The sequence below is a fragment of the Culex pipiens genome, chromosome 2 (genome assembly GCF_016801865.2).
Source record: "Culex pipiens pallens isolate TS chromosome 2, TS_CPP_V2, whole genome shotgun sequence".
NCBI lineage: Eukaryota > Metazoa > Arthropoda > Insecta > Diptera > Culicidae > Culex > Culex pipiens.
The window spans coordinates 174,324,842-174,341,834 of record NC_068938.1 but is presented as its reverse complement, the minus strand read 5'-3'; the positions used below and the strand labels follow the sequence as shown (position 1 = coordinate 174,341,834).

At 35.6% G+C, this 16,993-nt stretch overlaps 1 protein-coding gene across 5 annotated transcripts in view; it reads left to right on the top strand.

The window, feature by feature from the left end:
- The window catches only part of LOC120416997 (transcription factor AP-2-epsilon), a 279,517-nt gene that overhangs the window by 221,436 nt on the left and 41,088 nt on the right, over window positions 1–16,993 (top strand). For 2 of the 5 annotated variants that reach the window (XM_039578937.2, XM_039578933.2), the window contains one exon: window positions 15,875–15,904. The exons of the other annotated variants lie outside the window; for them this stretch is intronic. In XM_039578937.2, coding sequence (XP_039434871.1) covers window positions 15,875–15,904 — 30 coding nt within the window. The remainder of the gene's footprint in view (window positions 1–15,874; window positions 15,905–16,993) is intronic. 5 annotated transcript variants of the gene reach the window in all.

The window sequence follows — 16,993 nt, the reverse complement described above, 5'->3', positions numbered from 1 at the left end:
GCCTGAAATCCCTTTGGCCTTTTGTCGCACTTACATCAATTTTCAGGGAGTGACAAGATAGCACGACAAGATTGAAACTACTTTCATATGTAAAGTGACAAAAATGCACGGAGTTTTTTCGGTTTTTGTTGAATATCTCAGGATTGAAATCGAATTTTGGGGATCTGTGAAGGTCAAAAGGTGAGGCATTGTGAGCTGCACAAAATGGCGTTCTTAACTCAATTTGGCCCAAAATGCACGTACGACAAGTTAGCACGATGGCGACGAAATGCACTTATTAATCAATCACCTCCATTCAGAGTCCAGCCTCCCCCAGACTCTGCGTGGAGAGCGCCACCTCTAGTTCGTTTCATCTTTTCCGAGCTTCCAAAAGATTAAAACTTAATCAAAAGTGAAAATATGTTAGAGCAACAATTTCGACCACGACGACGACGACTTGGCGATAATTCGGTCAATCAAGCCAACCCCGCTCCGACGACCGAAAAAATCAACAAAATCTTTGCGTTTCATTTCGATTATAAATCATGTTGGTACAATTTAATCATTAATCTTCCTTTATACCGTTTTTTCTACTCCACTCTTTACGACCTAAACCTGAGCCTTGCGCGCGCGCACGTCGGCGTCGTCGTCGTCGCAGGTCGTCCGAAAAAAGTTCGCCACGCAGATTCGCGCAAAAGTTTGTTTGGCCGCCACCACCGCGGGGGTAAATTAGAAATGTAATTAATTTTATCTAGCATCCCCGGCCTTTCACCGATCCTGTCCGGACCCGCGAAATCTTCCATCATCATCAAACGTTTGCGCGCGAGTTTCGGCGAAACTTCCTCCCCACAACAAACCTCACCGAAAGTAGTTCAATGCTTCTGTCGCGCTTGTAGACTTCGTACCTTTTTCGAGGGGGGTGATCACTATCGCGAATCCGCCTGCTCCGCGATTGGTAGTAAAAAATTGTCGATATGTTGCCAATTTCTTGTCGTCATCGTAAACCTTCTAGCAGACGCACATATTGTGGCGGGAAAATTTCGCCACTCATTTTTTGAGGCTCGCAGCAGCTGATCAATCTTGTTTACAACAGAGTGTGGTCGTAAAAAACAGGTTGTGGTTCCTGCTGATCAACTGGGGTGATGACGGAGACAATATTAGGGGAACACTTCACATCACCTAGACTTACGTTTGAAGAGGACGAATAAGACAAATTAGATAAACTCGAAGTACAACACAGTAATTTTTTTAATTTAATTTGGAATTTTTTGGTTAGGTTTGGCTTTCGATCCGTATGGGGAACCAAACACTTGTATGTAGGATGAAGAGAACATACAAGTGTTTTGATTCCCCAAACAGACCGAAAACCAAACCTAACCTAAAAATATACTGATACGGTCGAATAAGCAGCAGGATCTTTATTTGGAAACTTAAAAACAAAAAAAAACAACAACAATTAATTGATGAAATATAAATAAATAATGGCAAAATGATCAAATCTTGTATCAATCACATTCAGACATATTTTTAACTGTGTTAAACACATTTTGAGTATCCTTTAGCTGGCATTATACCAAATATTCATTGAAGTGTCCTCATTTAAATAGCAAATTTGGGTGTGACTGCCGACAGCTTAGCAGTAAGTGTTTTTGCTACGTATGTTTATGGGACTGCTGAAGCGAATTTGCAATCTAACTGTAAAATTCAGGCATTTAATAATAATTTTTTGATTAAATTTTTAAAATATTATTTTTTCTACTGAATATTGTTTATGTAAGACATTGTTCCCAGAATATGGGACTGTTTTCAAAACCCTGCTTGACAAGCTGAATATTGTTCCCTGCACAGTGCACAGTCATTTTGGTATGAACATCATTTTTCCCCAGCTTCAGCCCTGGGGATCAATGGGTTAATCTTTGCCATAATTGACACAGATATTTAAAATAACCCAAAAGAAAACAGTTTTCCGCTTGAAGAACAAAGATACATTTTTTCTGGGTGCCCTTATGTATGTCCATCATTGAAAATATATTTTCAAGGTATAGCATTTCAATGAGTTGAAATTGAGAAAAAATAAATTTTTCAACCATTCAAAAACATTTTTTTTGCTGAATGGCACTATTTTACTACCACCCTGCTAAATGGCACTATTTTGCTACCACCCATGACAAAGGCCTTAGTCATGGCCTCGGGGGTACTATAAAACGGTTAGAAACACGTAAAAAACGGTGCATTCAAAATAACCCAATAAATATTCTTTACACAAAAATAGATTGATCAAGGCATTTGCTATTTGAATAAATATTTGCGTAAAATTATAAAAATAAAAATTAAATTAATCGTCTCCCAGAACACCAGGTAGCAGTTATTGATCAGCCTGCCTTTGTGCTTCTAGCAGATGCGACGAATGAAGCTGATGTAGGTAATCTCAAATACTCAAAACTTTTAAATTCGATAACTCTGGAACGAAACATATTCATTTCTGTCGATAAGTGATTCTTATGTAAAATTGTCCGGGGAATACGATGGTGAGGTAAAATCAAAAAAATAAGTAGGAGTGTTTTGAGATACAGCCGTTTGAAGTTTTCAATTGCGTAATACAGGTAGAAAAAATAAATAAAGCAAAATTTTGAGCACGAAAATATATTCTACGTCCAATTTCCTTCAAAATTGAGTCTAAGACCGACCTTCTAAGATTTGTGGTTCCTGAGCTATAGCCATTTGAAACTAGCAGGTTCGCTCCAAAATCGCCGAAAAGTCGATTTTTTGGGTGGTTACAAAAATGGAGGGGGTGGTCCGATTTGGATGAAATTCAGGATTCTTGCATGTTTTGATAGTACCAACAGCCCTGGCAAATTTGAGCAGGATCGGAGAGGGTAATTTTCAAATGCTGTTCCGCTTCAGATGGAATGACTCATATTTAATTCCACCATGTTTTGGAAAGAATTGATCCTTTGGCAAATTCACCAGATGAAATTACGTGAAATTTGGACATATTTTTTAAGAAATATATTTAGAATTAAGAAAGATTTCAAAACTGCTAAAATTTCCTCATTGTAGTCGAATAAATCAAAAGGATGAATAAAATTGTCAACATTTATTTAAGAAAAAATAAGCATACTTGTTTAAAAAAAATCTGTCTCTGTAAAGCAGTATTTCTACATATTCAGTCATTCTGACGAACTGTCCGTTTTCCCCTTCTTTTTAAACCAAGAAGTTTGACGTTTGAAGAAGTTTGAAAAAGAAAATCATGTGCACGCAGTTTTTAAACACATTATTACACAATTTGAAAAAAAACTTACTTTTTCTGTCATTGTAGAGTGACGTGAGTGACTCGTCATAATTAAAAATAACAATACTGGAAAGTGCATTAAAGCAATTTTTTGTGTGATGAATAGTTCAACTTTTCAGCACTTGTATCGAATAGTAATACTTTTCGAGACTATGTTGATCAAAATAAAGTGGGAAAACATACAAAAATATTTTTTGGAATTGCAAAAAACTGTTGTATGCGACTCGTTGCAAAACTATTTTTTTTTTCAGCACTGGTCGTATTTATCCTACGTGCTGAAAAACTAAACAACATTTTTAACTTTTTTTTAATAATGATTTTATGACGTCTTACGTTTTTAAGGCTCTTGAAGGCATCATTCCAGATCGGCCATTTGGCAGCCATGTTTGTTTTAGAAAAACATTCAAATACTGGTTCAGAATGTTTCCATCAAAAAATGGTTATCTTTGTGTTGTTTTTAGAAGCATATTACAGATAGTGATTTTTTTTTCATTTCAATTTACTATTTCTGGACCCTGAATTCAGAACCATCATTGACAGTCATTGTTCCAAAAGTGCAAGACACCATCTACCACCTTAAGAGGTTACATACACGTAGAAAATTTCAAATATCATATTACAGATTTATGCATATTATGTTGATGCAAATATTTTTTTTAAATTTATGTTCCTCTGCTCTGGCCGCGTTCGAGAGGGAGCAAAAAAATAAGATAAAAGGTTAAATAACAAACCATGCTCTCAACATTTGAACGAAAAAAAAAGTATTTTAAAATGCATTTTACACTAGTTCAGTTGTTTTGCAACCATTAGTTTTCAAAACAATATGATTTGACGGAAACAAAAAAATTCAATAAATTTATGAATAAACACCAAATGCTAAAAATGATTCTAAACGCAAGGGAATGCATTTGAAATTGATTTCAGCTGATTGCACTTGACATTCCATTGAAATTTTGATGTGTTTTGAATAAATATGTGCCTATGCCCCCTGATTTTTCGAACCAATTTTAAAGGGAAAATATATTTATACCCGCCTGAAAAGATCATTTCAAATTACTCCTGAAAATTCATAAAGCTATTTCATGAGAGAAGAGAGTAACCAACGATTGAAGGTTCAATTTTTTTGCACAAAGCGAATAGTCAAACACCGAGTAAATTGGATAAATATTGCGGTTACTGAGCAAAAGGTTTGATTTCTTAGCAGAGAGCGGACATTTTTCTCTATATCGGCTATATACAAAATTCAAAATAAACAAAATCAAAACTGATGATTTTCTTTATGAAAAATGAAAAAATATTGTTATCTTTTTTAAAACAAACCTTTTTGAAAATCGGTCTTTGACGTTCACACGGGACTGGTTTAACAAGTCTTCACCAAAATATTGAGTTGATTGAAACTGCTAACTTCAAATAGCTATATCTCGGCAATCGTGCGACCAAATGTCTTCAAACTTATTTTGTTAATAACTGAAAACGTATATTTGAATGCCATGTATACAGATTTAAAGAACGGTTAAGTATGTGCATGTATGTAACTCCTTAAGTGGATTCATTGAAAAAAAAACTTTACCGAAATTGACGCAAAATGCGTCCAACAAAATCAATTTAGTTAATCTAAAACAAAGGGATTTCGCAGTCCCATTAATCAAACACACATCAGATTACGCGATCGCGTTGATTGGACCTCCCCCGGTACAATCGTATTAAGTTATTAGCCCCGTCATCTCGTCAAATTCGTCAAAACTACTAGCACTGCCAGCTACTAAACCAGTTATGGCACCAAAATCCAAATCTCGACGCAGGTTCCCACCGTTTTTTTCGAGTGGAAACCATACTTGGCAGTGAATCAAAACTAATTAATAATTTCACACCGTTTGATTCGGCTGCATTTCGGTTGGAGTCTGGGGGCCTTTCCTTCAACACTAATGTTCGACCGGTAGGGATGCTCTTAATGGGTGGATTTCTGGGGTGACGGTTTATTGGAGAATTAATTATCACCGATCGGAAGCATAAACAAGAAAGGCACCACAGTCAAGTCTTGGGCTCCGGAATTGGAATCGCTGTTGGGTGGGCTTTCTCACTCGAGTTTTTTTTTCTCAGGGTCTCAATTTTTTGGCGGAATTTATGAATGGAGGCCTAAAAAGTCGCGTCGAATTTTGTTCTACCCAGGTGGCGAGGCGCGCGCGAGTTCCCCCGGAAATTTATGGGTCGGTTCCGCTGTTTTGATACAAAACGGACAGAAATTAAAGGAAAACAGCTATGGACGGGGGGACCACATGGGCGGCTCCGGGTGGTTCCGTTTTCGGGGGTCGGATCTCTCTCTCTCTCTCTCTCTCTGGGACATGTGAATTGCAGTTTGGGGGCCGTAATTTAGCGCATTTTAGGTGAACCTACACCGTGGTCAAGTGCGCCACGAACGCGGTCCGAAGCAACATAAAGTGAGACGATTTATGGAATGGGCGTCTTTTTCTGAGGGGAAAAATTAATTAAATTTCGAATGGCTTTCAGAGGTGGGATTGAGGAGTGACAACGACGAGCGATTTATTGACCAGGAAGAGGTTAATGTTAATGTTAATGTGTGTTAAAGGGACATATATTTCAACAGTTTTGTCTTTACGGGAAGGTCGTTAAAATTCATGTTAAACTCTCAATTTTGAACCTTAATTCATGAGCTAATCATTCGAAAAACGGAAATAATCTAATCAAGAGGCAAACATTTTCGGTGCGTTCCCAGCAAATGCCGAAAAGAAATTAATTTCCTAATCAAATTATGCCCCCTCCCAAATCCTTTCCTTCCTGTTCACCATTATTGGCATTTGAAATTCCAGGACCAACATAACATATAAAAAAAAAATCATCCTCCCTCCAAACCCAAATACACACACATGTCCCTCCCGAACCCCCTGAACAAACAAAAATTACTCACATGACGCCACTAGGTCTGGGTCGTCGCAAATCCCGACATCCTTCTAAATCAAGGCCTTGCCTCGAGCCGGCAGCAAAAAAAAAAAAAGATCCGACAATATGTTCAACTCCTCATACATTATGGAAGCCGGAGCCGTTTTTCGCTGCGATCGCCTGGGGCCAAATTTTTAAAAACCCATCCAGCATTTCAACAACGGAAATCTACTCCTGGCGGGTTTGTTGCTGCATACGGCTGGGGTGTAGTTTTGTAGTTTGAATGAACCCTACCTTTTCGGTGAGGAGGAGCGCCGCACAATGAACAAACAGTTCAAATTTTAAAACAGTCGCCTCTTCGGGAACATTGAAACATATTGTTAATTATTTGGCCAGCGTTTTGTGCGAGATGAATTCAACGAGATCGACGTCGATTCTCCCGAGGGGGTTTGGAATGGGTAATCTCAACTACTAGTCGTGGAATTGTTTATCTAGGGGCTTAGCAGGACTGGGTCATGGATTCTGATTGTACATACCCCCTAGTTGGTTGTGCATTGAATAGGGGGAATTCAACTATTTTGCTATAAATTTGGTTGATGAAAGCACCCGCTGATTGTGCTTGGTGGGGACCGCCATCACGGGAATCTGGAAGTGGATCTTCATTTGAATATGGGAGGAGGAGGCTTACAGATCTTTAGATTATTTGTTTTTCAGATTTCGTGGAAAAAAAAAACTTTAAAATCATTCAAAAATGATTGAAAATTTCTTGGAAATCTTTTTCATGAATATTATGGTTTTTGGCACCTTCAATTCTTGAAAATTTTAGAAATTTAAAGAATTAATAACTAAAAAGCGATCTCTTGGCAGAAAAAAAAAATAACTAAATTTTGATCCTGTTTTCGAAGCATCGAAACAAAAAGTATGAAAAAATACATCAGCACAGTTATGCTACAGTCAAAAAATAACCAAAAATATCTATGAATAAATGATTTTTTTTCTTCTGAAGTTCAACGTCTTTTCCTGTTAAGGGGTTTAAAAGACTTTACTTGAATAAAAATGCACAAATAAGCGTTAAACTATGTATTCTGAATTATTTACAATACTTTTTTAGTTTTTTCAATTAAAATTAAAATTTTTGTGATTTTTTTTTTTGCTCCTTGATGTTTTTCGGAAATTTTAAAAGGGGAGACCTAGAAATGAAATTTGCGATGGCCTATTTGTCTACTATTATTTACACCCATTTTTTAACAAAACCAAAAATTGCAAGCAACTTTTTTTTATTTATTTTGTGCAATAAATCAAATAGCCCACATTAAATTTGTAGAAATTCTATGTTCTGTGTCATGTTTACCATGTTGCGAATTATTTCTAACAATCGTAACAATCATAATATTGTTAAATGATTAAAAATAAATAATAATAAAAACTTTTTCAAGAAGGATTAATGAACGTAATGAAAATTTTGGTTCGACAACTGTTTAGCTTTAGTGTTGTTAGCCTTTTTGAAATGTTTGGCTCGATTTTAAACCTAAAATAATATCCTTAATACTTAAATACTAAAATTTTCTCAAAATACATTTTTTTCGAAAACACTCAAATTTAAAAAAAAAAATTGCACAATGGGTATCAAACGAAGCGAAATTTGATATGCTTTTTCAATTTGTTAGAGGGTTTTTTAGAAAATACTAAAATTTTCTCAAAACATCGTATTTTTCGAAAATATTCTAATTTTCATAATTTGCAATGTACAAAGGTAAAAAAGAAGCGTCATTTTTTATGCTTTTTCCCTTTATTGAAGTTTTTTTTAAATGCTAAAATGTTCCCAAAATATCGTATTTTTTCGAAAATACTAAAATTTTCAAAATATGCAAAACGAATCAAATGTTTGTTTGCTTTTTCAATTTATTAGAGTTTTTTCAAATAGTAAAATTTTCACAAATCAAACGAAGCGAAATTTGATATGCTTTTTCAATTTGTTAGAGGGTTTTTTAGAAAATACTAAAATTTTCTGAAAAAATCGTATTTTTTCGAAAATACTCTAATTTTCATAATTTTCAATGTACAAAGGTAAAAAAGAAGCGTCATTTTTTATGCTTTTTCCCTTTATTAAAGTTTTTTTAAATACTAAAATGTTCTCAAAATATCGTATTTTTTTCAAAAATACTAAAATTTTCAAAATATGCAAAACGAATCAAATGTTTGTTTGCTTTTTCAATTTATTAAAGTTTTTTCAAATAGTAAAATTTTCACAAATCAAACGAAGCGAAATTTGATATGCTTTTTCAATTTGTTAGAGGGTTTTTTAGAAAATACTAAAATTTTCTCAAAACATCGTATTTTTTCGAAAATACTCTAATTTTCATAATTTGCAATGTACAAAGGTAAAAAAGAAGCGTCATTTTGTATGCTTTTTCCCTTTATTAAAGTTTTTTTTAAAATACTAAAATGTTCTCAAAATATCGTATTTTTTCAAAAATACTAAAATTTTCAAAATATGCAAAACGAATCAAATGTTTGTTTGCTTTTTCAATTTATTAGAGTTTTTTTCAAATAGTAAAATTTTCACAAATTACAGTTTTTTCTGGAATCTAAAAACAAAATTTCGCTTCGTTTGATACCCATATTGCAAATTATGAAAATTTGAGTATTTTAGAAACAAAATGGTATTTTGTGATTTTTTTTGTTTTTTTTTTTTCAAAAAACTCAATTAATGTGAAAAAACAAAACAAATTTGAGTACTTTCGAAAAAACCTGTATTTTTAATTTTTTTTTGTTTTTTTTTTCAAAAAATTTCGCACATTTTGAAAATTTTACCATTTTTGAAAAAATACGGTAAGTATTTTCGAAAAAATACGGTAATTTGTGAAAATTTTAGTATTTTCCAAAAAAACCTGCAAAGAAGTAATAATGTATGCAAAATTTCGATTCGTTTGATACCCATATTGCAAATTAAGAGAATTTGAGTACTTACGAAAAATACGGTATTTTGTAAACAATTTCGAGTACATATTTTACTTTGGAACTTACTACATTTAAAAATAAATATTCTTAGTGAAAGCATTGAAATGTTTAATTGATGTTTAATATAAAAACACTTTAGAAAATACCATCTGTATTTTTTAATTTTCTGTTTTTAAGCATAAAAAATCACTAAGCCTGTTTTTTAGATCGAAAAATTCTAGAGTCCTGGCAAGTTTTTGACTATTTTTTAATGATAGTAATAATTTTAGGCATTAGCAGACTGGAATGATTTGGAATAATTAATTTTAAATGTATTTAAAGATAGTTTCAATTTGTCTGAAAAAGGTGAAAAAGGTGATATTCGGGATAAAAAAGTGACTAACGTTAATTTCAGTTTAGGATACCTACCACCGTAGAAACCCAACAATCCCCTACAATCCCACCGGTCGTCACCAGGTTTTGCCTATTATTAGGGCTCCAACGGGGGATTCTCGAAATTCGCGACGGCCGCGCGAAGTCGCAGCCGCCGCCCAGCATCCAAAAATGGGTGTTATTATAAGAAGATGAGGCGGGCTTTCTCCCATACGACGAAACCCCACCTGGAGTTGGGTGATCATCAGCAGCCTCAACGGCGGCGGCGGCAGCGATTAAGAATGGTGAGCAATTACAACCCAGATTGAAGTCGGCATCCTAGCGATGAAGACATTAATCAAATTTCTGCGCGTCTTTTGTTGACCCCGCGCATTTTGTGTATACTTTTGGCAACCTGCTGCGGGATTGAATTGAGACTTCGTTTTTTTTCGGCATTTCTAAGCTTCAAGGGGTCACTGTACGTACCACCTTGCGCGGGATTAATTCGATTAGAATTGAGCGGTAATTAAGCGCGGCCGGGCATGGCCAAAGACGGACCTTTACAGTTTTTTTTGGTGCTGAAGTTCGCGGTTACGAAATCCTTCGACATCTGCAACCTGTAATGTTGACATGCGGCGACATCCATTAATGTTGACACAGGTGGCACACCACTCACAATACGGGGAGTCCGCCGACCAGCTATCTATCACAATTAATCGACTATTTAAGGCTGAGCGAACGCGCGCACGCGGCTTAAGCCAAAGAAGCCTTCCAATAGTGGTGGTAGCAGCAGTGATTAAAATTAATGTACCTCTCTCTCCGGCGGGTCGGTGGCTAGTTCATTGATTTCAGTGTCCTCCCTTGACGACTTTCCTACGGGGCAGAGGTTCTCAAATCTACTATTTCTAAGTAATTTTAGATTTACTTACTTACTTCAATTAAAAAAATTGTAACAATATTCAAATTTAGACTTATTACTAAATCTTCTGTTTGGAGAATACTCGAAATACCACAAACTTGACAACCACTGCCCCAAAAAACATCCAGAACTGACCAACGAAAAAAAGCCCACAAAATTCAACCCAAAAACGAGATACGACCCGGCCGATAATCCGACGGTCTTCCTCGGAGATGTTTTAGGTTTCCACCGAGAGTGAGCGGAGGATTCCAATTACATAGGATCAGACAAAACCTACCTTCTCGAACGCGCAACAACGACAACCAGAAGGAAATTTATCGTTTTAGCTTCCGAAAACTCGAGTTTTATGTGTTTCCCGGAATTGACTACCTCCTGTCATCAGCCCGCAAAAGGTGGTCCCTCAGCGCTATTACGGGGGGAGTTCAACACGTGGTGTGACGTGGCTAACGGTCCACAACGGTGGGATGCATCCAGATTTTCGGAGGGCGCTGTTTCTTATCTTAATGTTTGAGAAGCGTAAAATTGTCTTTAAATTGCGCTTACCTGATAACTTCTGCCGAGATAAGGCAAAGCAGAAAAGCCTGTGCTGCCTTTCCGGAACGTTTTATACACATCTTTTTTCGGGGCTGAAAAGCCAAGCCGTAAATTTGTTGATGGGTAATCCATCATTTTAATGGTTTCCTTCGCCCGATGAACTCTTTCTTTTCTGTCGTTGCTCTTCGTTGAGCCCTTTCTCCACCTGAGAGAGCAAAGTTGACTTCACGTAACCACGTATGTTGTGGGTGCAAAACATGAATGGAGTGTGTGTCTTCCGAAAAAAAAATCCTCGTACCCTTTCGACCCGGGCCTTATAGTTTCTTATCAGCAATCTAAATTATCCTTTATGATGTCCCTGACAGCACTAGCTGGTGTCGTTCACGGGGAATCTTTTGTAAAAGGACACCACCGTTGTTGACTTGCTGGCACAGCACCCGTTATAGAAATTTTTATCACCCCTTTCTTTTATTGAGTGGCAGTTGGCACCGCTCACGAGCCGAGAGTGCAGGTTGTTGTGGGATGTAAATTTGCCAAGATTTTCTGTAGAATATTAGGAGGTGCGAAATAAGCTTGTCTTTTTGAGTTTACTCAAAAAATGTACAGGCATTCCCCAGTAAGAAAGTCATACACCTGCATGTTCGCATGAATGTCACAAATGCTAAAAGCAAGCTGAGAAAATGCTAGGCAAATTTGTACCACCCATAAGACTACACCCAAAGTTAAAGAACGAGGGGATAGTCCTCACGAAAAGAAACGTGAGGAAAGTGCTATTTTGCGAGAGTATAGTCCTCTCGCGTGTTCATTCGTTCATTGGAACAGTTCATCCTATGAGTGGCTTATATGGACAAACGACCGCCACTTAGTCACCGAACCATGGTGGCCCATACGGCAAAGGCACGGTTCAATATACCGAAGGTCTTGGGTTCGAGTCTCGGTACCGGTACTTTTTTTTTTGATTGATGAACTTTTTTTGGAAAATGAACCATGAGTAAAGTACTCTCGGTAATTTCGGGATTTATCCTCTCCGTCCGCACACAGTACCATTTTACTACCGAATCGTGCTCTTTATCCTCTCGTATGCCGATGCCCAATTCTGGGTGTACGTGTCAAAAAATAGAGTTTTATCGAGGTTGCTAGAATAAAATACCAATTTTAACTTTTTATTGCAAAATAAACATTGTAATCGACAGGAAAATTTTGAAAGTTTTAATTTTCTACAAAATAAAACCACGAAATTCAACAGAGTTAGTTAACTCAACTTTTTATCCCGCGGTAGGCGCCCTAAAAAATCTAAGTGTCAATACGGATATTCGGCGCCGTCGCTCCTTGCCATACTCTCGTACACTTCGGTGCCCAAGGTGGCGAAAAACTTGTAGATTAAAGACAGACACTAGTGGTTGGTACTATCAATAGTGGCCGACAGCTATGAAGTCAACTTCGTTAAATAACTCACTATTGAACCTAGTTCCAACATTGGACCTAAACGACAAAATTATGTTGATTTCAGAGACGAGATTCGAAACTCGGTAGACGGTGGGTCTACGAAACGTTATTTTTACCAACCATTTTGCAGAAGTTACTTAAATGTATTTGGTTAAACATAATTGCAATCTTTAGCAGCTCTAATTAAAAAAAGAAATTGCTTCCAGCACAAGGTGTCAAATGGTAGGTCCAAAATAGGAAAATGGTTGTCCAACGTTTCTCTTTTAGGTCCACTGTACATCTAAAAATTATTTTACATTTTTAGCTTACCAATCTAAAGTATACTTTTTCATCGAGTAGGGGAACAGCATCTAATTCCAGCGTGCCTCTAATGTTGGCAGGTGAGAAATTTGACATTCAATTAAAGCTAATTAAAAGCGTTTTCAACTGAAATCGAGTGATAAATAGCTCAATAAGAAGTGAGCAAGCAAGTTTCTATTAAAAGTTTTGCAAAATTAGTTGTTTAAATAGTTAAAATCAGCCAATTGGATGGAATTAGGAGCGAGTGCCTAACCTGCCAAACATACGAGAATTTCCCCTACCTACTATTTAATCAGGGGTGCCCAAAGTTTTTGATTGGCGGGCAAGCTCGTATGAACTTGCAGGCCAAAAGTGGAAAATTATTTATAAAAAAAATGAAATTACGCTATTTTTATCTATAAAACAAAACAAAACTCTATCAGCTTATTTTTGTTGCAAATTTCAAGTATATGTAGGCCATTTTCGTCATTCCAAAAATAAATAAATTCAATAAAAAATATTTATTTTTTTCTAAATAAAAGAGTTTTAAAAGGGGTGGAGTTATATTATTATGGATAAAGTGTAAATTATTATCATTCTTTGTGAAGAGACACCTTAAAAATCCTTTTTCAACTCGCAAAAAATTTGTTTATTTTTTTCGTTGAGATCTTTGAATAACAGTCACATTTTTGCATATATGTTTGATGATAAGCTATCCCTTAATGCTTACATACTCAAAATTCTCAAAAATGTTTAGATATTCATTTGACGGGCATTCAAAAAACCTATTAAAGTCACCCCGGGCTATCAAAGTCACCCCAGTTTACGGTACATGAAATACAATCATAAATAACAACAATTTTACCTAACTATATGAAAAATTCATTATTATTAAACAATTTTACATGTGGGTAAAAGGGAAATTTTACGTGACCATCAAAAATAGGTCAGCGAGCCACTAAAAATCATTTGGCCCGCGGGTCATTGTTTGGTCACCTCTGATTTAACTAAAATGATTTTCAATGTCGTCCCTTTTAACTGGATTTTTTTCAGAGTTTACAATCAGCAAATCGCCTTTAGATTGATATTTATTTTCTTTTACTAAAAGTATTTTTCGGAAAAAACTTAAATATTAACTTATTTCAAAACGAAACAGAATATTGATCAAAAATGGTCTATATGGCAAAGTGTCCTCGAAAAATTATGTTTATTCTATCAATGTCTAGCTTTTGTATCAACAATCCATTCAAATTCAAATTCAATGTTCACAATTATTGTAAAAAGTTTCTGAAAAAGTAACAGCGTTTTGAAAAAAAAAATTTTGGCTAACAAAAAATTGTGAACAATTGTTATGAACTACTTCTTTGCCAAATATTCGAATCTATTTTAATTTCATATACTGTCCAGACTCTATTATCGCATCAAAAAAAAATTACTTCGGATAATCAAATCCAAAAAATGTGGTCATTTCAAAGGCAATCAACCATTCAAACTTGACTAAAATGGAATTTGATATTTAATTTTAAAAAATGTAACAAGCGAATCCCGAAAACGGGGTGACTTTGCTAGGTTTGAGATTTTTCCGCAAAATGAAGAGTACAAATTAAATACGTACGGAGTAGTGGAATCATACTGACCGTGGTAGAGAAGTACTCAAAGTACCTCAAGAAGAACTTTTCATAACAAATTGAAAAGTTTAAAAAGTTAGTTAACTATTAATAAGAAAATGTTGATGAAAGGCATTATTCCAAACTTCTCAAAATGTCATGATTTTCTCAATGAACATGATTTTGAATCGGAAAATGGAATGCATTTTCAGATTTGTTGGACAATTTTCCACTAGGAGAAGGTAAAATGATTTTGTAAATATTAAATAATACATGTTTTGGAAACATAATTAAAAAAAAATCTCCAAATTTATGGGCAATTTCAGTTGAACAAATTTCATATAAATTGTGAAAACTTGTGATTCGTGCTTTGAATTTAGTTTAAATGGCAATATAAATCGATAATTTTATGAAAAAAACTAGATTCAACAAATTTCAGGCAAAATTTCGACTTTTTAACAATTTTACCTAAAATTTATATGAATTTTAATAAAAAGCTTATAAACTTAGGTAACTAAATATAAACATCGATTTTTTTTTCTTAAAAACTATGTCAGCAACCTTGATGATGATACATTTAAGTAAAAACAAAGCTTGAACACCTTTAATCTTATTTTAACAAAAAAAACTATGACTATCAAAGTCACCCCGGAATTTAAAATGAGAATTTTTAACGTAACTATTTTTCTAAACATTATAATAAACCTTTTTTCAAAAATAGTGCATGGACTTTGTGTGGCCTACCCCAGTACATGTTTTAAAAATGATGATCTTGAGAAAAACTTTTCCAGTTGAGAAATATTCCAAAAATAAATTGAAATCCTATCAAAGTCACCCCGGTTTACGGTATTTATTTTTGTTCGTGATTCGATTATTCAAAGTCCTATACGAACCTTCGGATAATCGAAACATCGCATAATCGAGGCTTCGGATAATCGATTCTGGACTGTAATCATCAAAAAACATAATTTAAAAAAAAAATTGTTCTACATGGAGAAAAAGAGCTCCCAAAATCGTAAACAAGCGTTCATGAAAATAGGAACCATTAACAAAGTGTTCAAATCCCATGGTACGAAAATCGTACCATGGGATTTGAACACTTTGTTCGTGATTCCCATTTTTATGAACGCTTGTTCACGATTTTGGGATTTTTTTTCTCCGTGTACTAAAAACTTATTTATATTTTATTGTTTTCACATATACATTTTGTCATTAGTCTCATTTTTTGTCAAAATTCAAATTATGTGCCAAAAATTTCACGATAACATGACACACTCAGGTGTCAAAAGACATTTCGCTCATTTTTCTTCTCTGGCAAACTTCAATCCTCACCGTCGTCGTTCTTATCGGTGGCAGGCGATACATCGCTGGAAAGTGTCCATTTTGCGCGCTGCCAGGTTATTTATGGCCACCGGTCCTTTCAAAAGACCAACTTCGTCGTCGTGTCCTACTCAAGGACAGATTTTTCAATAATTTTGTTTCAGCGAAAAAAAAACGAAATATTCTCCTCGCAGCCCGCCTGATTTTCAGCTCAACCAGTAGTATGAATCGTCGTCGAACGAAACAGAGCATTACTTGTTGTTTCTCTTTTTTTTCTTCCCGTTTCAGACCCTCACACCGTCCCTGCAATCGCAGCTGGTAATTGAATTAATAAGTCTATCCCATTTCAGTCGATTCAACGGCCCACAACATCATGTTCCGGTTGCAAAAATAGGGGTTCTTTTGAAGCAGAAAAAAAAACAAAAATAAACCTTATGCCATATTGAAAAGGGGTCCTTATGCTAGACTCCTCCCCCTTTCATTGAAGAGGGCACTGGATTATTACGGCAAGCAGGAGGGAAGCGCACCTTGATTGATGGACTTGCAGCGTAACTTGCATGCAACTTTTCAGCAGAAAGTTTTTCTAAACTTTTTGAAATTTATTAATTTTTGTGAAACTCCTCTGAAACAATCGTAGCTCATCAACCACTGAAAAGACACATTCTACACGTGTTCCAATCGTTGGCCAGGGAGAAAGTAGGACCAGTTCTTGAAAGTTCCCTTTATTTACCCTCCAATTATATTCCCATTCATCAATGAACTGCTCCCAAAGTCAACCTGGGCCGCGCGGTCAAACCCGAAGTCGTCGTGTCGTCGTTGTCCAAAGGCAATTAAAGAAAACCTCCGCCAAATTACGATTTGCAGCCCAAAAGTTGCTGCCAGCCGAAACATAATTTCTGCATAAATTAAATTGTCATGCACCTTTGGCGAGTTACATAAAGCAGTGTTCTGAGTTTGACGGACTCGATGTCGATGTCGTCTCCCGGCTGGAAATGCTTTCCATTCTTTCGTCTTTCCCCCACCTGGGAGGAGGAGAAGGTATTACAAAAATTTCGGTTGGCTGCGGTTTACGCACAACGACGAAACCTTCAAGCTCGAGAGCATACTCTAGAGAGAGCATAAACAGCGGCCAGTAAAACGTCCTGTAAAACGTGTGCATAACTTTTGCTTGCTAGGTAGAGGTACATAAGCGTGATTTGCGTGAACCCTTTTTCCCTGCTGGTGAAAAGAGAGTCGTTCCGTGATGTTGGAAAGAAGGAATTTTTGCTCTCGCGGTAGGAATTAGCGACGGTGATGATATCAGGAGGAAAATGTTGCCAGAAACTCTTGAGCAATTCATAAAAAATTGAAAACTTACATTATTCTTATGATAAATTACAATATTTATTCAAATTTAACTATTTGGAG